This window comes from Juglans microcarpa x Juglans regia, chromosome 6S, assembly GCF_004785595.1.
Source record: "Juglans microcarpa x Juglans regia isolate MS1-56 chromosome 6S, Jm3101_v1.0, whole genome shotgun sequence".
Classification (NCBI taxonomy): domain Eukaryota; kingdom Viridiplantae; phylum Streptophyta; class Magnoliopsida; order Fagales; family Juglandaceae; genus Juglans; species Juglans microcarpa x Juglans regia.
In genome coordinates, this window is record NC_054605.1 from 10,099,153 (window position 1) to 10,123,500 (window position 24,348).

At 34.8% G+C, this 24,348-nt stretch overlaps 1 protein-coding gene across 1 annotated transcript; it reads right to left on the reverse strand.

Annotated features, from left to right (window-relative positions):
- Positions 1-3,045: 3,045 nt before the first annotated feature.
- On the reverse strand, positions 3,046-4,299 carry LOC121237248 (peroxidase 65-like). The gene has a single exon (XM_041133901.1). The coding sequence runs from the start codon at positions 4,122-4,124 to the stop codon at positions 3,147-3,149; it is 978 nt and encodes a 325-aa protein (XP_040989835.1). The 5' UTR covers positions 4,125-4,299; the 3' UTR covers positions 3,046-3,146.
- Between the last annotated feature and the right edge of the window lie 20,049 nt (positions 4,300-24,348).

The window sequence follows — 24,348 nt, forward strand, 5'->3', positions numbered from 1 at the left end:
CAACCTCCAGGACTTATATCAGGTTTAAGGATGTTTCAAAAGCCCAACAATCCAAAACCTGCCCAGTTACCTCCTCCCACAAAACATAACTATTTGATAAACCTCCCACAAAACATATCAGGTTTAAGGAAAGTTTCTTAGGTTTATGTGCATGTAAATTTTACAGCATATATTTGCCTACCCAAGCATAATAAGGTGGGAGGAAGTTTGATAAAATTTGTAATACTTGCAAACTTTTTGTTTAGTGCATTTGAGACCAAACCTCAACACATCACCAATCAATCTCAACTGTCAAAAGCAAGTTGACAAATAAGAACATAGAAGTTTGATAAATAACTAGAAAAGTAGTATAAACAACCAAGCAAGAAACTTACTAAGTCAGACAAATGTGAGCCTATTGAAACAATTATAATTTTTGCAGCTCAACAAGGTTCAATAAAATGATACTCTACAGTATTTGTGATCTTGCATAAGCCTTCCAGCAAGTTAAAATATGTGGTACTTCAACAGCTAGTTGCAACATGCTTCCAATTTCCAATACACAATTCTTCAGCCCAAAGATGAAAACAGCTATATTATCAAGATTTTGACATCATTGCACCTTAAATTTCAGCATGAAAGAATTTTCCATTTCTACAATCCATTCACCATATAAATCTGGTTTTTTTAATTCCCTATCAGTCATAGGTTACTTTTGCCAATACACTAAAGTTTAAATGGTGATGAGCACATTCAACTTGCCTGAATATAAATATTTATACTTGCTGCAAATAAGATAGGGCACTCACTATTGATGATATTATCTCGGATAAGGCTTTGGAGGAAAACACAAACAAGTCTCACAAGTCTGTTCTGCATGTATTTATCTTGGGGAAAAAAGAATGCTTCAAATTTTATCGTTGCAAAAGATCACTTTCGCAATTCCATCGAATAATGAACCGCCGCAACAAGTTTTTTACTTTTTGCGGCGAATAATTCCCTCTCAAAAAGTAAAAATCGTTGGAAAAGACCAATTTAGTATTTGCGGTGAATTTCTCCGTCGCAAAAACTGAAAAAAATCGTCGCAAAAGACCACTTTTCAAACTTGAAGAAAAAAGATCACGACCATGTAACAATCGCTGTAATTAAAGGTTTTTTGCGGCGATTTTATTTCCAACAAACATAAAATTGCCTCAAAAGGCCACTTTTCTTGTAGTGTCAAGCCTCACACTTTTCACTGTGCCGCTTGAAGTGCAGGAGGATATTAAGGCAATGTAGCACGTTCCTCTGCCACAACATAACATCATAGAGAATGTTCAGAAAAAATAGTCTGTAGCCTCCTTCTAGACCTCTAACAAAAAAATATTCTCGTACAGTTGTCCATATTTGATTGGTCAATGTCCAGAGTCTGCTATGTACTGAGATTATAAATATGTGCACTGTTATGTATGAAGCTAATGCAGTAATGAGAAACTGAGAACGTTTACTGAGTTTGTTCGGAGTTGCACATTTCTTCAAACACCTCTCCTTCAAAACGTTCCTCTGCCACAGCACAACATCATAGAGAATGTTCAGAAAAAACAGTCTGTAGCCTCCTTCTAGACCTCTAACAGAAAAATATTCTCGTGCAGCTGTCCATATTTGATTGGTCAATGTCCAGAGTCTGCTATGTACTGAGATTATAAATATGTGCACTGTTATGTATGAAGGTAATGCAGTAATGAGAAACTGAGAATGTTTACTGAGTTTGTCCGGAGTTGCACATTTCTTCAAACACCTCTCCTTCAACAATTATTTTCTTTGTTTCAATAAAGGTGGATGAAAGATAGAGGGAACCAAAAGGCGATGTATACGTAAAAATTCCCCCGACCTTAACTGTAGTCAGTGAAGAAGCAATTCCTCGATCTGGTCATAGAGTCAGAGAGCTAGTGTGAAAGAGCTGGATAATAGAAAAGTGGCAATATGGAGAGGATGGTTGATTTGAAGATCAAGTAAAAGAAAGAAATGTTGGAAAAAAAACCCAACTAAAATAGAGAAAGGAAGCAGCACAAAAAAAAAAAAAAAATTAAAATCATGAGAGTCAATCTCCAGCGCTTCAATGGAAGGGCACGACAGCTCAGACCATCTCCTCAGCGTAGCATCTCCTCTGCTATTATTTGACAGTTAGGGCTCCTCCAACATCTCATCGAGCTCATCTGATCCTCTGCGCACCGTTTCATTGCCCAACGCTTGGTCTCTCAGTTTTCATTTCCTTCTAAGCGGTTCGGTCCCTCAATTTTAATAAAACGAGTTGTTTCATTGCCCAATATGGCCTCTTCCATGTCAAGTTGACATGCACGGGGTCTACCCGACGCAGGACTGTCTTTAGAATTTCTCTACAAATTAAAGAAGCAGGGGAAAAGATGGTTTAATTTTGCATTGAAAAATAAACTTATGTTATCCTCCAAATAATTCTTCAAGCGGGAGAATTAATAATAATACGCTAATATCCTAATCATATTTTGATTGGGGTGAAATCTGATTTTTCCCTTCAACAAGTGGAGATCATGTTAGCTAGGTGTTTCTTCGTAGGATTATAAAACAATTCTTAATCAACTACATATATTCTTTTTATCGTATATAATTACTTCTCTAGAATGTTTTTTCCATTCCCTTGCCTAGCTTTAAGTAGATCTGCCATTACAAGAAAAAAAAAAAAAAATTAGAGAAAAGTTCTTTGTACGTATTTCGTTATTTGTGACCGAAATGACAGTACTTTTCTATCGATCTGGGTTTCTTTCTCGACGAATCTTCACAGGGTTTTTTTTTTTTTTTTTTTTTTTTTTTATGGAGTCCTCACAGGCTTTTACATTATATATGCTAGCTAAAAATTATTAATATAAGGTTTTTAAGATCAGAGCTAGCTTGAACATCATCATCATGCAGCTGTATGTTTACAATCTTGCTGTATCGTGTAATAACATTCTCTTTGTTTTTTTTTTTTTTTTTTTTTTTTTTTTTTTTTTTTTTTTTTTTTTCCATTTTCTTGTGTATTAAAAGCATGATTCCGACTAATTGTAGCGCATGTTTATCATATGAATAAGTACCGTACGTCGGGTTTCTCTTGAAAGCAGAAAAAGATCAAACATTAGTACAACAAACCCAGAAAATTCTCTCTCTCAATCTTTCTATGCTTTAAGCTTATTGAAGGCGTCGCACCTGCGCCTCACCTCTCCTTTATGACCAGTTTTGATTCCATAAACGCTCAGCTTCTCCATTGCATGCGCAAAATCCTGGAAAAACTTGGCCTGGTTCGAAGCGTACAAGTCTACAAATGGCTTCGTCCTAGGGTCCGTAACGAGTGCTTGGTCCGAAGCCAACAGCCCCAATCCCTTCTGAAGATTCTGGAAGTACATGTTGTCGAATTTTCCAGGAGTCATCACGTCGTTGAAAGCCGACATTGTCGGGTCTTTGGTGTAGTTTGCACAAATTTTCCTCAGTGCCTCTGCAAACTTGGGATACATTGCTGGGTCAGAGGGTGATTTCTTGCTGTAATGGAAAATCCTGTCGCTGAATTCCTTGCATGGAGAGAATCCAACGGTGTGTGCTCCATTTAGGGCGACCATTTCTTGTATTGTAAAGCCCTTTGCGGCGAAAACGCTGATCATTTGGCTCGAGGACATGTCAGATCTCGGAATCTGTCCATCGACACGCGAAGCTAGAGACACGAGGCTATCCTTTCGACCCAACCGGACATTGTAGTACGGACCGCCGACCATGTTGATAAGGTTACGTGTAGCTTGAGCCAGGATGTCAGAGCAGGAGACAATGCCAGGGCAAGTGAGCTCGAGTGCAGTCTTGGCACGGACAATGAGGTCAAAGGCATCGCCTGCGAGGGAGAAGTTGATGTCAGCCTCGCGCTCGGCCTTGTTGAAGGAATTGGTGGAGATGAGGACGGAGGCGTCGCAGCCCTCAACCATGCAGTCGTGGAAGAAGAGACGGAGGGTGCCGGCGGCCGTGGTGGGGTTGGCTATTTGCTTGCTTCTCACGACTTCGCTCATGATTTTGTCGAAATCCGGGCAAGTTTTCTTGTAGTAGTCGATGGAGAGCTTGGATTCTGATAATGGGATGGAGAGAAAGAGAAGGAAAAGTAAAGGGAAAGCCATGGTTGAGAGAGAGAGAGAGAGAGTACTCTTGCTTTCTTTTCCTCAATGGATCCTCCCCAAGAGAGGAACTGAGGAGGAAAGAGATCAAAAGAAGATGAATATCTAAGGGTTTGAGCGAAAAGTAGGGGGGAACAAAGTTGGTAAAAGTGTAGCGGATGGGAGAAGTTTTAGGGGAAGGTTTGTTTATATGGAGGGAGAAAGATATATATATGGGGTGAGGAAGAGAGAGAGAGAGAGAGAGAGAGAGAGAGAGAGAGTCTATGAGTGTATTTGTTGGGAGTGCTATTTTTGCAAGGGATCTGTTGATGATGTGGGTTTTGATCAGTACTGTGTACGTTTCTGGAGGAGGAGGATGCTATTTTTGCAATGTTTTTGAGGTTTCTAGAGGGAAGATATTGGTGTTATTTAGCATGGACTGCGCTGGACCAGCGGAGCGAGAAGCCGCAGCGCATGAGCTTTGCCGATTGGCCTTTCTGCATGCATGCATGTGTCCAAATATCACCTTTCTACCAAAGAGAGATCAGAATGATACGTATCCATTTTGCATATCATATTCCAAACAAAAAATCTAATTCTTTTTTTTATTTTAATTCTTCTTATAAGCTGATTGATGATCGTCAATCTCAGAAGAAATTTTGAAAAAAAAGTTATTGATGATTGTCAAGTATGGTTATCAAATAGAGTAATCTCTAGCGCGCATGATGATTGTGCTCGAAGGTTAACGGTATTACGTTCAAAACTTGAGGATTGACTGTTTGATCAAGACCAGCTGTTTTAGCAAGGAACTTAGTGATCTGGTATTTGGGAGATAAAATATCTTTCTTTTAACTTGCGAAATTTCTCTCTGAAATTTGAATTCATCCCACTAATATTTGACATTACGAAGGCAAGTGCATGCCAATTGGTTTTTGGAAAATTCCCATGTTCGAAATCCATGGAAACCTTCATGGCAAAGGAATGAAGAGTTGATGAATTTTGTACGACAACAATTCAAGAACTCTTAAAAAGGGAAATATATATGTATATATCCACACCACACTTCCATCCCACTTTTATCTCAATATATAAGATATGACACATTAATCACTATTAGATGATAAAAAATCATCCATTAAAAAATCATTCAATAGTGATAATTAATATGCCACATCTTAAAGTAACTCACCATTCAAGTCATGTTTAGCCTTTTATGTACAAAACAAAATGTTGAATAAAGAGAGATTTAAAAAAAAAAAAAAAAAAAAAAGGAAGAGAGGAAGATCCTCTACTATTATTAAAATCCCTCACTTTTTGCAGAGGAATACCTTATACAAATCCATACTTAAAACACCTTATACTATAGACCAATACTCCAAGTCGTGTAACCTTGTAAAATGATCCCCCCCAGGTTCCTCAGCACACAAACTTCCTCAAAAGTCCCGAATAAAAAACCAAGGACTTAAACCTATCGTAAGTATGGCAACCCATTTCTATCAATGCGTAAAATTCCCTTAAGAGGAACCGGAAGATCCGCCTGTGAGAACCAAACCTTGTTACAAGTACCACTACTACCCAACCATACAAGACAATATGTTGCCGCATTGCCTTCCCGAAAAACATGTTGTACCTGAAAATTAATATCCAATAGAAAATGCCCTACCTCCTCCCAATAATCCTCCAAGGACCATAAACGACACCTTCCCTCCCTCAACCAATGGACCATCAAAAGAGAATCCAACTCCAGGATAACATTATAAGTACGTAAAACCCAACTCTTTATATCTACCAAGTCCAAATAATAAAGCCAACAGTTCAGCTTGATTATTTGATCCCATCCCAGTGCTTGCTGCAAAAGCAAACTGCAATCTCCCCTCCTCATTCCGCAACACTTCAATTCCAAGCAATTAAATTACAAGCTCCTAAATAAAATACTAGAATGGATTAGTGCCCAATTCCAAGCAATTAAGTTGCTCGTATAATGTGTTTGGATATAAACCAACTGGTTCTTTGGGACAAAAGGTAGTCTTGGTGCTACTAGTTGACTTTCGAAGTCCATACCTAGTATGGATTTCGTTGAGTTAGATAATTTTCTTAAATAACTTAGATAAGGGATGCCAAGATATGGCAATATCTTGACTTATTTTTTTATTTCTTGGACTAGGGAAGTATGATCGCTCTTGTCCAGGGTGGATGATAACTTTTGAATCTTAAGATAAAGGTTTACACTTTTTTTATGAGAACATGATAAAAATACGATATGTAATTGAGGGATCCTAGAAATCTTCTGATGAGTTGAGCTTTTTTAAGATCTCATTTGGGAATTTATCAGCAACTCGAGTAGCTCTATCTATGGGGCTAATTTTTTGCAAATTTTATATCCTATAAATCTTATCTTTGTTTGAAATAACTTAATTTTAGTTGCTTAGACAACTAGACCATTTGATTTGATTACTTCTAAGAAGGCATTTAAATGTTTCCAATATTCTTCAATTAATTTTGAATAGATGAGGGCATCATCTATGTATAATATTAAAAATGAGAAAAATGATTAATATATATATATGAGAAATGTTACTATGTCACTCCAATTATATGGTTATGCCATTCATTTTATCTCATTGACATGGCACCACAACGCCACATGGTTTGTTGAAAAATATATAAATAAATAAAAAGATATAACAGGGGTAAAAGAAACCTAGGGTCTCAGTCTTCCTCATTTTATCTCATTGACATGGCACCACAATGCTTCTTCTCATCCTTACTATATATTAGGATATTATCACAAAACACCAACTTCCTTAGAAAAGGCTTGAAAACTTCGTTCATCATATTCTCAAAAGTAGATGGGGCATTAGTCAACCTAAAGGGTATGACTAGGAACTCATAATGGTCTTCATGAGTCCTAAAGGCTGTCTTATGCACATCTTCTAGTTTCACCCTAATCTGATGATACCCGAACCTTGCATCCAATTTTTAGAACAGTTTAGATCCACTTAGTTCATCCAAGAGCTCCTCCACTACTGGGATGGGGAACTTATCCTTCACAGTCACTTGGTTCAAGACCCTATAATCCATGCACATTCTCCATGTGTCATCGGCCTTTCTCACCAATAAAATGGCAGAGGAATAAGGACTTTGACCGGGGCAGATCACCCCAGAATTCAAGAGTTCCTTGATGATCCTCTCAATCTCATCTTTATAGAAAAAATGGTACCTATAGGGCCTCACGGACACAAGATAGGTCCCTAGCAGCAGGTTGATGGAGTGATCTTGCTCTCTAAATGGAGGTAACCCCTTGGCTCCTGGAAACATCTTTATACTAATCCAATATTTTCTGTATAGGCTTAGGGCACTCTTGCATACTAGTAAGACTTCCTTGCTCATTTATCAAATGTAGTATTACCCCTTTCCTTTCTAACTTGTTGATCTTGTTGTAGGGACTCCTCCAACAACTGAGTGGACACCATTCTCTGCAACACAATATTATGCTCTTGAAGGGTAAATTGCATGGCAAGTTTTATGAAGTTCCATGACACAATGCCTAGTGTTTGTAGCCATTGAACACCCAAGACCATGTCACACCCCACCAATTCCAATAGAAAGAAATCCATAGTGAATGAATGTCCCTGAATTTTCACCTTGATTCCCTTACATTTACCTTCACTCACCAAATGCTCATCATTGGCCACCCTTACCTTCACTACATCCTCCTCAAAAACTGTAATTCGATACTTCTTTGTTGTTGTGGTGTCAATAAAGTTATGAGTGCTATCTTAATCAATTAAAATCACTACCCACTATCCAGCCACCTTTCCCTTCACTCTCATAGATCTAAGGCTTGTCGAACCAATTAATGCATGGAGGGATATTTTAGGTTTTGAGCTCACCTCAATAAACTCCACCAACTTCTTCCCTTCATCAGCCTAGGGTATTAAGTCCCCTTCTTCTCCTCCTTTTTCATCTCCATCATCCACTTATTCTATAAGGGACAACTTAGCATTCTTGCACTTGTGTACCAGATTCCACTTGGAACCACAATAGTAACATAGCTTTCTATCTCTCATTTCCTTCATCTGACTAGAGTTGATCTTCTGTACAGGCACTATTGCCTTACTAGAGTTCTCTCTAGCCTAGTTACCACTTCCTCTAATAGGTCTTATTTCTACATAACCAGCAGAGGGACTCCTGAAACCCTTTCTACTCACCTTAACATGTTCCTCTTGGATTTTAGCCAAGCTAACGGCAGTTAGAAGATCAGGTGGGTTAAACATCCTGACTGGGAGCTTAATCTCATCTTTTAATCCGTTCAAAAAATAGCTTAACTTGTGTGGATCAGACAATTTACACAATCTGTTGGATAGGATTTCAAACTCCACCTTATACTCCTCCATTGTCCCCATTTATCTTAATCTGGTTAAGGCTTCCATAGGATCGTCATACGAGCTAGGACCAAACCTAATGAGTAAAGCCTTAACAAACCCTTCCCAGTTATTTATGACTCCCGAAACCTCTACATCCTAAAACCAAACCATGGCCTTACCTTCCATGTGGAAAGAGGTCAGTCTCAGTTTATGGTGAGGTGTATTATGGAACAAGAAAAATTGATTAGCCTTATATAGCCAACCCAGGGGATCATCCCCATGAAAAGAAGGAAACTCCAATCTCATTGACCTTGGAATCAGCTCAACATTATTCTCACCAAATGCCTCATGCCTATGATGTACCCTTGAAGTCGATTCCTCTTGCTAATGTCTAGAATTTTTTCTTTTACAACTCTACATTTAGCGCTGCCAGTTGTTGGACCACTGTATCAGATTGTCTTTTGAGAGCCATCACCTCGATTTCCAGTGTTTTGAATTGAGACACAGTCGATTTCTTCAAGCCATCCTGTAGTTGATTCATTCTAGTACCTTCCGCCATGGAAAATGAAGCTACCATGGATAGCATAGCTCTGGATACCAACTGTTATACGTATGATTAGAGATAAAATAAAAATAGCTCACTTTGAGGGTGAGTGCCTCCAATAATGAGAGAGAGAGAGAGAGAGAGAGAGAGAGAGAAGATTGTCGTGTTGATATTCTAATTGAGGAGAATCCTCCATATACGGGAAGCTTTATGCTTCAAAATTGTAACAAACTTACAGTGTAAAGATAAGAGCTACATCGTAAAACATCAAGTAAAATAATAAACGTCCCATTAACTGGGCTTACAGCAATTGACTGTGGGCTAGGCCCAACAACTAACATGGAACATAAACTAAGATTGGCCCATACTACTTATCACTTTATTGGACTGACTAGATAAAAGGGCTTGAGAGCTAGCCCATTCGGCCCATAGGCCCAAACCCCACAGAACCCTAAATCACCTCGGGTCCCTTCTCGAATCACTTCCTTCCTTCCCCTTTATGTTGTTGCCTCCATGCTGTCGTTGGCCCCTTGGTCGCCACCCACAGCAGTGGCCGCCATATAACAATCCCCCGTTGCATATTTCTTGAATATGAGGCTTCAAAAGAAAAGTGTGTGTCGCAATGTCTATTGCAATATATCAATCCTATTCACAAGACTTCACAGCACCACTTGAAATGGAACCTTTTATATGCCATATAGAGGGTTCTAAAGCATGTAGAAAACATGTCCGTTTCACAAAACACAAACCCAATACTACAGCAACCCATTTGCTATTTTGATATGGTTTAAAATCGTTGGCATCAAACTAAGCATTGAATCAAATCTGCAAATGGGTTTTAAGCATGAATTAAAATCCAAACTAAGCATCAAAATAAATAAACATGGGACTCATAACCTTTTTTAACTTTTCATAAATATATCTAAACTTATATTAACATCCAAGCACATCTACACTCATCTTAGGTGGGCTCCACAAAACTCACTTCACCATCTTAACTCACTACTATTTATAATTAAATAACTCAACTCATCTCAACACATCTCAACATCCAAACGAGGTAGTTCCATTTTGCAAGTGGAAGAAGACCAATGTAAACGCCCTACAATACTTATTTTAAGTGAAAATATTCCTAATTAGACCCTAACTTATATGCTTTTGATTCAACTAGAAAAGCCTAAAAACAATGAAAAAAATAATGTATAAAATATAAATCTAAAATTTATATATAGATATCATAACATAGCAAAATATTAGAACTAACCATTTCCCCCATCAGGAATATACTATAAATTTAATTTAAAGTTGTGTTTGGATAGTGAGGTGATCTCAAATATTTTATGAATAGTAGTGAAAAAGTAATGAATAATTAATTATAGAATATTGAATAATAGTCAAAATTAATAATAAAATAACGAATAGTAGTGGAGTATTCTCACTATTCAAACTAGCCCAAGTCTATCCATTTTAGCTTTCCAAATCTCGTGCAATGTTTGTAACAGATCAGAGAAATGGAGCTCTGGGCAACAAGAATAAAAACAGCGGAGCAAATGTTGATGGAGAAGAATGATCAATCGGTTTCTCCCAAAATTATGTATTGTTCATTAAAAAAGATGATGGAATATATACAGCAAAGAATATAACTGCCTAACAACTTGCACTAATATCCTTATGACATGTGTAAAATGTAAATACAAAGGAAATGCAGATGAAATGTAATTAAATACATGCGGCAGCAGATTTACATAATGTCTAAACTGCAAGTCGTTTGTCCAATGTCTTCTAACACCTACCCCCCCCCCCCCCCCCCCCCCCCGCGCACGCGCGCGCAAGATGGAGAGTAGAGATTGACTACTCCCATCTTGGAGAGATGTGAGTACAGCAAATAACAAGGCAAAGCTTTAGTAAAAATGTCAGCCAACTGAGTATTAAAAGACACATGAGCAGAAGGGATCATCTCAGCTTGAATTTGATCTCGAGTAAGGTGGCAATCAAGCTCAATGTGCTTGGTCCTTTGATGGAATACCGGGTTGGCAGCAATGTGAAGCGCAGCTTGATTGTCACAGTGTAGAAGAGCAACTTGAGTATGTGAAATATCAAGATCTTGAAGCAAATACCGAAGCCAAAGTAATTCAAAACAAGTAGTGGCCATAGACCTGTTTTCAGCTTCAGCTGAAGATCTGGAAACTACATTTTGTTTCTTGGATTTCCAAGAAACCAATTAATTATCAAGAAAGATGCAATAACCTGTGGTTGACCTACGAGAATTCGGGCAAGAAACCCAATTTGAGTCACAATATGCACAAAGCTGAAAAGTGAATGATGAAGAAAGTAAAATCCCTTGTCCAGGAGCTACTTTAATGTATCGTAGAACCTTGTAAGCTAATGCCAAATGACTGGAGGAGGGTTTATCCATGAATTGACTTAACAATTGCACAGCAAAAGATAGGTCTGGCTGAGAGATAGTCAAGTATAAGAGCCGGCCAATCAATCTCCTATAAGTGCATGGTTTTTTGAGGGGAATTCCCTCTATTTTGCTGAGTTTAAAGTTTTGATAAAGAGGGAGTTTAAATGGGGTACAACCAAGCATTCCTAAATCTGCCAAAATATCTAAGGAAGTACTTTGAGAAATGTGAATGTATTTGAATGATCTAGCAATCTTTAAGCCAAGAAAGTATCGAAGGCAGTCAAGGTCTTTAATTTTGAAGTTATGATGAAGGAAAGTTATAATTGAATCAATGGAAGTTTGAGAATCACTAGCAAGTAATATATCATCCACATACACTAATAAGACAATGAAAGAAGAACAATCTTGCTTTGTGAATAAGCTATAATCAGCTTTTGATTGGGTAAAACTATATTCAAGAAGAGATGAGGTAAGTTTGAAATTGAATTTGTCTCGATGCTTGTTTGAGGCCATAAAGGCTCTTAAGCAATTTACAAACTTGGTGTGGCTGCCCCCTTAGTATACCCGGGTAGTTTCTTCATGTAAATCTCTTCTTGCAAATCACTATTAAGAAAGGCATTGTTCACATCAAAATGATGCAAATGCCATCCTTTGATGGCAGCAATGGCAAGGAGACCTTTCACAATAACGTGCTTAGCAACAGGGGAGAAGGTCTCATGGAAGTTTATACCATCTATTTGTGTGTATCCTTTGGCTACTAATCTAGCCTTAAGTCTCTCAACAGTTCCATCAAACTTAAATTTAATTTTGTAAACATACTTACAATCAATGGCTTCTTTTCCATGAGGTAATTCAATGAGTGTCCAAGTCTGGTTATTTTCCAGTGCTTCAATCTCAGCTTCCATAGCCTTACACCAACCAAGATCCTTCAAAGCTTATTTGTAAGAGTGGGGCTCGGTTTGGACAGAAATAGAAGTAGTAAAAGTTAGAAAATTGGAACTGAATTTATGATAAGATAAGCAATTATTTTAAGGGAAAAGACTTACCACTAATAGCAGGTGCATCTCGGGAAACTGATTGTGCAGGGGGATCAAGCATAATTTGATAATAGTGATAGTCCTTGAGGTATTGTGGAGCTGTTCGAATTCTGGTAGACCTCCTAGGTGCAGGTAGGGAATGATTTAGAGGAGTGGATGAAGTGGAGGAAGTAGTAGGGAGTGGTGGGGATGGGATTAGAGTATGGGTTGATGTAGAATGTGCAGGATGTAGAGGAGAAGATGTGAAAAGAGTGGCTGTGGGAGGCGGGTCAAGAATGGATGTATAAGAGTGGGGGTGAAAAATAGATAAAGGTGACTGTGAAGGAGAAGTGGATGAAAGTTGTGATGTTTGGTGAAAATGGAAAATGGACTCATGAAAATGTACATCTCTTGAAATGAAAATGGTGTGCGAGGATAGATCCAATAATTTGTATCATTTGGTGCCAAAAGGGTAGCCTAGAAAAACACACCTACGACCTCTAGGATCAAATTTTTTTTTTCTAGCATGTAAGAGGGTGGCTGCAAAGCATAAGGAGCCAAAAACCTTCATGTGAGCATATTGGGGTTTCTTATTAAAAGTAATCTCAAAATGAGTCTTATTTTGCAAAATGGGAGTGGGAAGCCGATTTATAATGTAGGTGGTTGTTAAAATACAGTCACTCCAATATGTAAGAGGCAAATTAGATTGGAACTACAGTGCTCTAGCCACATTTAGCAAGTGTTGATGCTTCCTTTCAACAATGTCATTTTGTTGAGGGGTTTGCACACAACTCTTATAATGAATTATGCATTTTTCATTGAAAAAATTGGTCATACAGAACTCAGCACCATTGTCACTTCTTAAGATTTTAATTTTGAGTCCAAATTGTGTTTCCAGCAAATTATAGAAGGAAGTAATGCAAGTTTTAGTTTCAGCTTTGGAATTAAGTAAGTAAACCCAAGTGGATCGAGAGAAATCATCCACAATGGTTAAGAAATAGCGTGAGCCATCATATGCAATAGTGGAATGTGGGCCCCATAAGTCAGAATGGATTAATTCAAAATTCCTAGATGAAGTATGCTCACTATTTGGAAAAGATAATCTGTGAAACTTGGCAAGTGGACAAACAGCACAAGGATTTTCATTAACATCAATGAAATGCTTGCTTACAATAGGATCAGAAAGCATTCTTAACCTAGAAACTGATAAATGGCCTAGGCAAAAATGTCATAGGTCAGATTGGTTAACATTATTGATCATAGAGGTGTGTGCAGTAAAAGGTGTGTGAATTGAAAGAGAGTAAGCAATGGCTGAAGGAGAAATGTCTGAACAAATGAAATGGTATAAACCATGCTTGAGCTCACCCTTCACAATCGTTTTCCAAAAAGGCAGGTCTTGTATAACGCAATATTTAGAGAAAATTAGCAAGCAACAAGTTAAGCTATGAGTCAACTTAGTTGCAGAAATTAAATTGAAAGAGAAAGATGGGACGCAAAGAACATCCCTTAAAATGATGGTTTTGGTTAATTGAATATTACCAATATGTGTTACAGGAGCTAAGCTTCCATTTGAAAGCTTAATAGAGTAAGCAACAGTAGAAGAAATGGTTGTAAAGAATGTAGTGCTGCAGACCATATGGTCTGTAGCACCGATGTCTAATATCCAACTCGAGGAACAATGAATTGAGGTGATGTGTGCAATGTTTTGAATACCGCACCGGATGTCGTATCAATCAAGGCACTGGAACAAAATATTTCAGTACCAGTACCGTTTCGGGATAGTCGATATATGAATAAATTATATATATAAATTATATTCCAAAATACTAGTCTATATATGAATAAATTATATATAAATACATATATATATATAAATTATAAATAGTCTAGTCTGAATTGGGGGTCAAAAAATGAGTTTTTAGTTTGAAAAAATGAAAAAAAAAATTAAGGGTCGAAATACAGGCTGGTACATGCCGAAATATAGGCTGGTACGGCTGATATTTGGGCCGGTATGAAATGTATGCAATATCTGTTCTAGACCAGTGGCCGGTACGGCATATTTCGGTTGTACCTGCCGGTACAGTACGGTATTTGAAACACTGGTTGTGTGTGTGTGTAGAAAGATAAGAATATATACCAGGCATTTGTGAAGCAGGAACAAAAGAGGAATGAGGATGAGATGGTGATGCCGAGTGGAAAACAGAGGCTGCTATTGAAGAATCCTTTGGTTGTAGCAAGGACATCAACTGTTGGTATTGATGCTTGGTCGAACCAATCCGGTCATCACTAGAATTTTCCATATCAGGATCAGTAGAGTATGAAGTCTGATTGGCAAGTATAACAGAAGGGGGATGCTGCTTGGCGTGTAACTTATGGCCGGGTGAATAACCATTTAATTTGTAGCATTTCTCAACAGAATGGCCAGTAAGGTTACAGTGGGAGCAAACTGGAGTAACATCATTGCCAAGTTTAAAACAGGTTTCCATCGAGTGGCCAGAAATCTTATAGTGATTGCAATATGGCCGACCTTTCTTGGAGTTAGGGTTTGGTTTGGGCGGGTATTTGGATGAAGGGAAAGGTTTCGTAACTGCAAGGGCCATGGTATGAGTAGAAGGAACACTAGAGATCAGTTGAGAATGTCGTTCTCGTTGCTGTATGAGGGAAAACACCTTGGTAACAGGTGTAAGAGGATCCATTAACATAATTTGGTCTCTGATGGGAGCATATGATTCATTAAGTCCCATCAAAAACTGAAGAACACAATTTCTCTAATGACGATCCATAAGAGTTTTCGAAATACCACAAGTGCATATAGGAAAAGGATCGTAAATGGAAAGCTCATCCTAGAGTGATTTTAACTTACCATAATAGATACTTACAGAATCATGTTCTTAAAGAAGACTGGCTAAATCCTTCTTCAACTAAAAAATGTGTTGACCGTTTTGCTAGGAAAAAAGATCGGACAATTCTTACCAAATTTCCTTAGCATCATCAACAAAGACCACAGATGATTTAAGAGAAGGGCTAATGGAGTTCTGGATCCAGGAAACAATCATATCGTTGCATCTTTCCCATAGATCAAGTAATGGATATGTAGGGGAGGTAGGTTTCAACAGGTTACTCGAAATGAAGCCAAACTTATTCTTGGCTCGAAGAGCATGTCGCATGGCTCTAGACCATGTGGCATAATTGCCGATGGTTAGAAGGTTGGGGACAAGGGTAATGGCCGAATTATCACCATGATCAAGATGAAAAGAGTTTGAGGGATCGGTGAGATTGAGATATGAGGGAAGAATATGCGTGTGTAGATGAAATTTAGGGTTTGGTAGGGTTTGGAAATGTCGGTGGGGGTTCAGGGGTCGGGGTTTGGGGGGTTACGTTTTCCATCAGAATTGCTTCTCAATAGTTGCTGATACCATGTAACAGATCAGAGAAATGGAGCTATGGGCAACAAGAATAAAAACAGAGGAGCAAATGTCGATGGAGAAGAAGGATCAATCGGTTTCCCCAAAAATTATGTATTGTTCATTAAAGAAGAGGATGAAATATATACAGCAAAGAATATAACTGCCTAACAACTTGTGCTAATAACCTTATGATATGTGTAAAATGTAAATATAAAGGAAATGCAGATGAAATGTAATTAAATAGATGCGGCAGCAAATTTACGTAGTGTCTAAACTGCAAGTCGTTTGTCCAATGTCTTCTAACACTGTTTGTGATGGTTACATAAATTTGTCAAGTAGAAACTATGATTCTTGGAGAGGTCCAGGACATGTGTAAGGGTATTGAAAGAGAGAATAGAATCATACAAACAATCACGAGACAACTCTTATTTGCATTGGATGGACTTCACTGTACTGGGATTGTGCATAGGTATATTAAGCCACACAATGTTCCTGTACGTTATGCATTTTATCCATCTATGCATTGTTCTTCATTTTAGTGAATTTGCATTATATTGGGTTTTATGTTCCTATATGTTAAGCAATTTATTGATGTCTTACATACACTTTGAATTTCCTTATTGATTGTGAATTAACAGGTAACTTAATGAGATGCAATTATGTGTCACATACATAGAAAGTTATAATATGTTTGCTACATGGTGAACACGTAATTATTTTATGAATAATTCTACTTAGCATCCTACACACTAGTACACCTCTTTTAATTTTTTTCTTTTTTTTTTCATAACAAGTATGTGGTGTATGGATGATAAGTAGAACAATTTAATTAGTTTAACGAGAATAAAATAAAATAAAAAATAAAAATATATAAATATGTGATGTGGGATGATAAATAGCATAACCCTTATTTCATATTAGATGTATACTGATAGAGTTTAAATAATCATGCACAAAATCATTTGCCGTGCACTTTTGAGTTGAGACATTAGTTATATATACATATATTGCCAATTTATATTCTTTTTCTTTGACAGGCCAAAGTTCTTTTGCCATGACCTAATATATGCATAAATCTAAGAAAAGCATTCGAGAGAGAGAAAGAGTACTGACATGACATGTACTTGGTTGAGAAAACTGTTACTTAAATTCCTATAGTTTGCTTATACACTCAACTTGTATAGATTTGTGACGTGAAGTTTGTATTAGGTTTATTTTAATTTGTATAAATCTATTACTTGTTCCAAATTTGTATGTATTTAAATTATCATTTTCTTGTTCATTGTAGAGTGACAAATAGCCAAGTAAGATCACATTTACTATCATATCTGTAAATTTGTCCGATACTAACTAGCACCTATTATATATCATAATTATGTTTATTAATCTATTTTTTTCTTATTATTTTTTTTACAAGAAAAATTAAATTTTAATAATATTTCTTATATTTTTGCAACTGGTCACATGTGCATTACACATTGTGTCCTTACTATTGTGTGTATATATATATATATATATATGCTCAGGTTGAATTTTAGGCTTTTCTAGCCTTCTTTCACTTACTCCATCCTATGTGGCCTTTGGGTCCTAATTATAGGCTTTTTTTTTTCACTGAAGAGCCTGCTTTGGAGGATGCATTTTGGGATTTATTCTTTGGAGGCCCATTCAGGCCAAGTAAGCAAAAGAAACAAAAAAAATACTACATAAACATCTCCAACACAAACAGTTTGATGAATGAAGGGCAGCCCATGCTATTAAGCAAAAATTGAGGGGCCAAAAAGAAATAAACTAGAGAATCAAGATCAATAAACAACTGCTTACTATAAGACAAACAACCAGTTACAATGTGGCATTTGTACACTACATAAAATTAGAAATTTAATGGGTTTTTTTTTTTTTTTTTTATTATTTACAAATTTGTGAAAAGTAGAGGCTGATTTGAATTCCATTACTTCAATTTGGTATTTGGTTGCTTTCAATGTGGGACATAGAAGGTTGCCTCTCACTTCTTTTTCAAACACACTTTGTTCTGCAACGGACAAATTAAGGACACGTATATGCAACCTTGCTTCAACTTCAAGTAAAGTCCTACTTACATTTATCAAACACTTTTTTTTTTTTCTTTCAAAAAACAAAAAAAGAAAATGATGTATGAACACTTTCAAAAAACATGTGTTGTTAGTTATTTATTATTGCTGTACAATGGGTGAATAATGAAAGACTCAAGACTAATAGATGTAGTCTGGTTTGGTTTCACAAATATTTCAAACAATCTCAACTCAACTTATTATTTCATCTCATCTAATTTCAATATTCAAGTATTATTCAAATACAAATATTTTTTAATTTTTAATTTTTAATTTTTTTATCTAATCATTACATATTCATTACAACTTTCTCAAAAAAAATAATAATTCAACTTTTTTAAATTCCAATATAAAAATTATATTATAATCCTCTTTTAACTTTATAATTTTTTTATTCGATTTTTTTTCTCTCATTTTCCAAAACTCCTAAAAATCGTAGAAAAATGCTAGATGCCCTGCTACGAGCTCCTGCTGGGCTCTAGTGTTTTTTTTAATTTTTTTTTATATAGATATTTTTAATAATTTTTAATATTTTTAAAAAATAAAATAAAAATCACAATATTATTAAAAAAATACTTCTTTAATCATGAAATAGAATAAAAATTTATTCTACTTCGTGATTAAGGAAGTATTTTTCAATAATTTTTTTTTACTTTCTGATTAAAAAAATGTTTTTTAATGATATTTTAAATTTATTTTATTTTTTAAAAATATTTAAAAATGTAAAAAAAATTCTATATAAAAAATACACAAAAAAAATACATGCTAAGCCCAATGGGAGCCCCCAGCGAGGGCTGTAGCATGACCCAAAATCTTAACTTAAACTATTTCACAACTATTCACAAATTATGTCACTACTATTCATAAATTTATTATGTCATCTCATTTCATCTGTGTAACCAAATGAGGTCATAGTTTTTAGATTGCAGGTGCAAACCCCGCACTCCATTTTAAAAAAAAAAAAAAATTGATCTATCATTAAAAATTAGATTTTTATTTTACGTGAATCTCAAATTTATCCATTTTTTCAAAGAGAATATATGAAACCTGCACATTCTAGGCATGATACCCTATTCTGATAAGTGATAAGAGTAGCTGGTGTATGGATCTCACATTGCTTGAAAATGATAAATTCTTACTCTTTATAATATTTCAATAGGATTTCAATTGTATCATTAACTAATATTTTATCAAAAGAGCATGCATATGGTAATTGCCAACTTAGCTGGTATTCGAATATTGGAGTAATATTACATATAGTCGTGAAGTGTGCAAGTATCGTACAGTCGTTTTAAAAAAAGTAGGATCTATTATTACAAAATTAATTTTCTTTTCACGTGGATCTCATATTTATTCATTTTTTTTTCAAAATGATTATACAGCGCTTGCATACCCACGATGCAACTATCATTTCTCTCGAATATCGAAGCATATCAAGATAAATTTGGAACAATGCTTTAAAATTAAGCCTCGTGCGTATTGGTCATGTAGTATATAGTTCGTTCTCATACTCAATATTTTTGGTATTTTTCACCTAAATAGAAACCGTGTGTACTTACATGTATTATCGCTGAATTAATTTAAATTTTGTTGCGTTTCTGCCAAGAAACGTTGTTGATCAGCTTTACCCTTAAATGACCGGTTCAGACGTGTATACGGGGATTTACTGATCTCTTGCCCTTCTAATTATTTGTTTTGGAGTGTGTTTTTTCTTTTTATTTAAATCAATATACAAGTCTCAAATGCATGAATCTCATATCCTTTTAAAAAAAATGTACCTACTATAAAAATATATGAAAAACACACTTTTTTCTTAGTAGGGCCTACTTATTCACAAAATTAATCTTGATCAAAGCTTTACCTAACATTATTTTTTTTTTCCGAACGTTGAGGTCTTCCAATATATATAGAGTTTTGTTATATACAAGTAAGTTTACATATCAATCTGCGTATTAATATTATTATCTTCATATTTTAAATTTAAATTAGTATTGTTTTCAATAAAATCTACTTTTTGACTAATCATATTGAATATGTGCACGTATTAGTGCGCAGAATCGCTTACAATTAGATTTTTCTATATATATATATATATATATATATATATATATATATCTTCTATAATTGGTCTGGTTGTTGTTTGTTACATGATCTGCTTCTCACCTGATCATCTCTACTCTATATATCTTCTACAAGTTTTATCTCTCAAAAATAATTTTCATCATCATTTGTATCAATTTTCATATTAAAAAAAAAAAAAAAAAGCCAAAACACCAAGATTTAAGTCTCCAAAGATTATCTGAATGCGCCATGCATGCAAGCTTTGCAAGTTCCAGTCAGATAAGATTTTTCTCAATCCATATTATACCCAAATTCTCAAACATCATCTAGATCACTTTATTAAAATAAATGCACCTAATAATCTTTTAGGATTTTTCAAGATACTAAATATAAGTTTTTTTTTTTTTTTAATGCTGAATGAACATTATATTCTTATTCATTTTCTTACTTGAATGAATCAGAATAAAACTTTTAAAATATCCAACTCCTATATATCCGTTTGAAAACTAACATTTTTACTTGCATGATTCTTGTAGTGCCTCAATATATATATATATATATATATATATATATAAAAGCTATTCATTCTATTTTAAGAATGAGGGAATAATAATCACTACAAGAAAAATGGCTTTTTGCGGCGCTAACATTCATCGCAAATAATCCCGAAAATCGCTACATATAAACTTTTGCAGCGATATATGCTGCGCCGCAGTTTGTTCGTAATTGTTGACTCACTCAAAAATTTAGCCAGCGAAATCTCAAAATTGTTGCGAATATTTTTTATTTACAGTGATTTTTTTTGCTGCTAATATTATACAATACGCCACAAATATCATTGGGACTTCAGCCTTATAGTGCTCCGAAAAAGTATTTGCAGCATTTTATTTCGTCGCTAATACACAAAAATCACCGTAAATAGCTTCTTATTATTTCTAGCGTTGTCAAAAATCGCCGCAATTAACATTTCTCCCGTAGATAAAAATCGTCGCAGTTTTTGTTTGCGGCGATTAAATTCGCCGCAATATATTTTTGCCAGCGTTTTCAAGTTTGTCGAGAATTGGTTCAATGGCATTCATACTTTTTGCGGCGAACTTTTTTATAGTGTCCAGGAGATGAGACTAGCTGACCTGGAGACCCCTCGAATAGTGTCCAACTCTTGAGTGCTTGTTCGAGTAATAAACGGAAAGCACGGGGGGCCCTTGATCCTCTTATAGGGGATGCATCAACGAACCACCAAGGACGCTAGAGAGTAAGGCAAATCGGAGAACTACGCCACATTAATGACATAACTACTCGAGCTACACGCTACATTGATAACGCCGTCGTAGAGTCACATCGCATTAAATGACTCTGACAAAAGGAATAGTATGAAGGACACAGACTCCATGGGGGCAGACATTATCTGTCTCCCAGACTCATAGTATAAATAGCAAGTCTCAGGTACAAGAAATACTCTCTATCACTTATTTACAAACTTCAAAAAAGATTTTACTGATTTTAGCATTGGAGACTCTCCAGTCCCAAAGCCACCCTCTCTCAGCTGCCCTCTTCTCTATTTTCGCAAGCTCAAGTTCTGAAAACCTGAGTTACTAGAACATGTCCCAAAAGCGTGTAAACACGACGTTAACACATCTCTTCACAACAATATATTAACTTTCGTTTCACTCCTATTAGAATTATTCATATTGATAAGATCATCGGTATCGTTAATTCTTTGTCATTCTCGTTTCAATCTTTGTTTTTTTTTTTTATTGAACTCAAGTCTATTTATTCTGCAATAACTATGAAAGAAAACTAAAACTAAAGGAAAAATGACATGGATACATTATTCTGAAGTTACTTCAATGGTACATTATTCTGTAATTTTTTTTTATTGTAAAATAATCGAACGTATGATACTAAATCACATCAATTTATAATTTCACTGCACAAGATCTTTGTATAGATCCAATACCTCTCTTTCTAAAAAAAAAAATACCTCTCTTTCTACAACTCTGTATTGGATAGAAAATATTTTTATAAAATAATAATATTTCTATAATTACTATAACTTTTTTAATAAAAAAATCCTTTATAAAAAAATTGTAACTTGGTCATTATTCAGACAACTAACATAAAAATAAATTATAATAATTTTTCACTTTAATTTAAACACATGATATGACAGTCAATAATGTAAAAAGAATAACACTTTTCTTCATTCTAATATATGTCATGTGACACAGATTTCAAGTGGATGAAAAACACATCCTCTAAGCTATTGACATGACATGATTCGATTATTAAGAATATTTTAATTTTAAATTTATTTTGTTAATTATTAAATCATGCCATATTGTAATATAGAATATGTCTTTTACACCAAGTTATAAGTAGTATTGTTCTTTGAGTGATTGCTAGAAGAACTCACATTAAATGTAACGTATCATCATACATAAATGTGGACGATAGAATTTAGGATGGAAGCAAAAAGTTAAGAAAAATAATATTTATATTCGTAAAATGTGTAAATTTTATGTATTCCTTTTTTAAAAAAATAGATAACTATGAGATTTATCATTCTCGTTCTTTTTTAGAAAAAGTGTGTTGATTTTATACACTGTATTTAAGTTATTCAAAAATTTGATTTGAGTAATTACTAGTCGTTTTTGTTACGTAAAAATTAAAAAGGAATGCTAGGTATAAATTTTAAATATATAAGTTTCACACAAATTTTTTTATATAAAAGTAAGTTATATTAATAAAAAATAATTTTTTTTATTTTTTTAAAATGAAATCCACTTTCTTATAAAAAATTATATAAAATTTAACAATCTAACTCTTGCACAAATCATATCTCAGAATTAAAATATCTGTGATTTTCGATTGGAAAACACGCAACTGGCTAACAATTCAAGGAATACCAAGACTTCCTTGTTTGTATTTAAAATTTACTTGAACTCATTTCATATTATCATTATAATTTTTTTAAATTTTTATATAAAATATAATAAATAATTTAACTTTTTTAAAATTTAAAATAATTTTATTAAATTTTTAAATAAAATTTAATAAATAATTTAACTTTTATTTTATAATTTATAAATTATCTCAGTACAAATCCAAATCACTTCCGATTCACAGGGCGACCGCACACGTGAAACCACAGAACCCACTGCCCAAATCATGGGACTTACGAGGGAATGTCAGGTTGTGGGACCGTGGGTCCATTAGATCTGCGGTCGAAAATCCCCGCGAGAGTATCATTACCAGAAAGATTTATTATTCTATTGTGAGTGGCTGAGGAAATCAAGGCAAAAACATGCTTTCCCTCTTTCCCTCTGCCATCCTGCGTCGAGAGATTCTCGTTTTCCCTCAAAAATCTTCTTCGATTCCCTCTTTGTCTCCGCATGTTTCTTGTTCTATTAGCAACGTGGAAAACAAGAATTACTGCATTGACATTACTGTCCTTCCCATGTTTACGTCTTGTTTGTTTATATGCCGAGGACAAGCTTGGGTTTTCAAATCTTTCTAAATAAATAATAAAAGAAAATGAACTGAAATCTGGATATACCCCCATGATGCTGTTTTGGATTTATTGGGAAAAATGGTAGGATTGATGTACTAAGGAAGATTCCAGGAAGTAGAAGATGAGTTTCATGGGCGTAGTTTTCAACTTTTATGTCTGACATTTTGTTTGTTTCGTTTAGGAAGTTGTCTTCCAAGAAGGTCATGCTGCAGGTACCGTTAGAATAATTCTAGATATTATATCCACACATTACTCACTAAATTTATTTTATTTTTTATTTCTTATAATAAATATATAATATATAAATGATAAGTAAAATAACTTAATTAATTTAATAAGAATAAAATAAAATAAAAAAATAATTTAAAATATATAAAATATGTGGTGTAGGATGATGAGTAGTATCTCTCGTACTGATAAATGGTACCGATGGCTAAAAAAATTTCTTTTTTCTTCTTTGTCTTTACATAATTTTTAAATATTTTTAAACATATACTTTTAAAAAAAATATACAAATTCATTAATAAATACTTCCATAATCATTAGGATTTTTTTTTTTAAAAAAAAAAAACGAAGGATCAGTCAATTTGAGGGTCCAATTCATCGATCTCCCAGCATTTTCCTTTAAGAAAATATTCCAAAAAATAAAATAAAAAAATCTAACGTGGGAATTTTTATATATATATATATATATTTTTTAAATTGATATGAAAACGTTAGGATAATCTACTTTTTAAACTATTTGCGGATCCGAATCATTGCTAAGCTTTTATCGAACAAATCAAAGACGAGAGTGTTTGAGATTCTCACTTTATACCAATCATAGAATTGGAGAATATTAGCGACAA

Bases quoted from the DNA above. Each gene is read 5' to 3' on its own strand.
- LOC121237248 (XM_041133901.1), bottom strand. From the start codon at position 4,124: ATGGCTTTCCCTTTACTTTTCCTTCTCTTTCTCTCCATCCCATTATCA.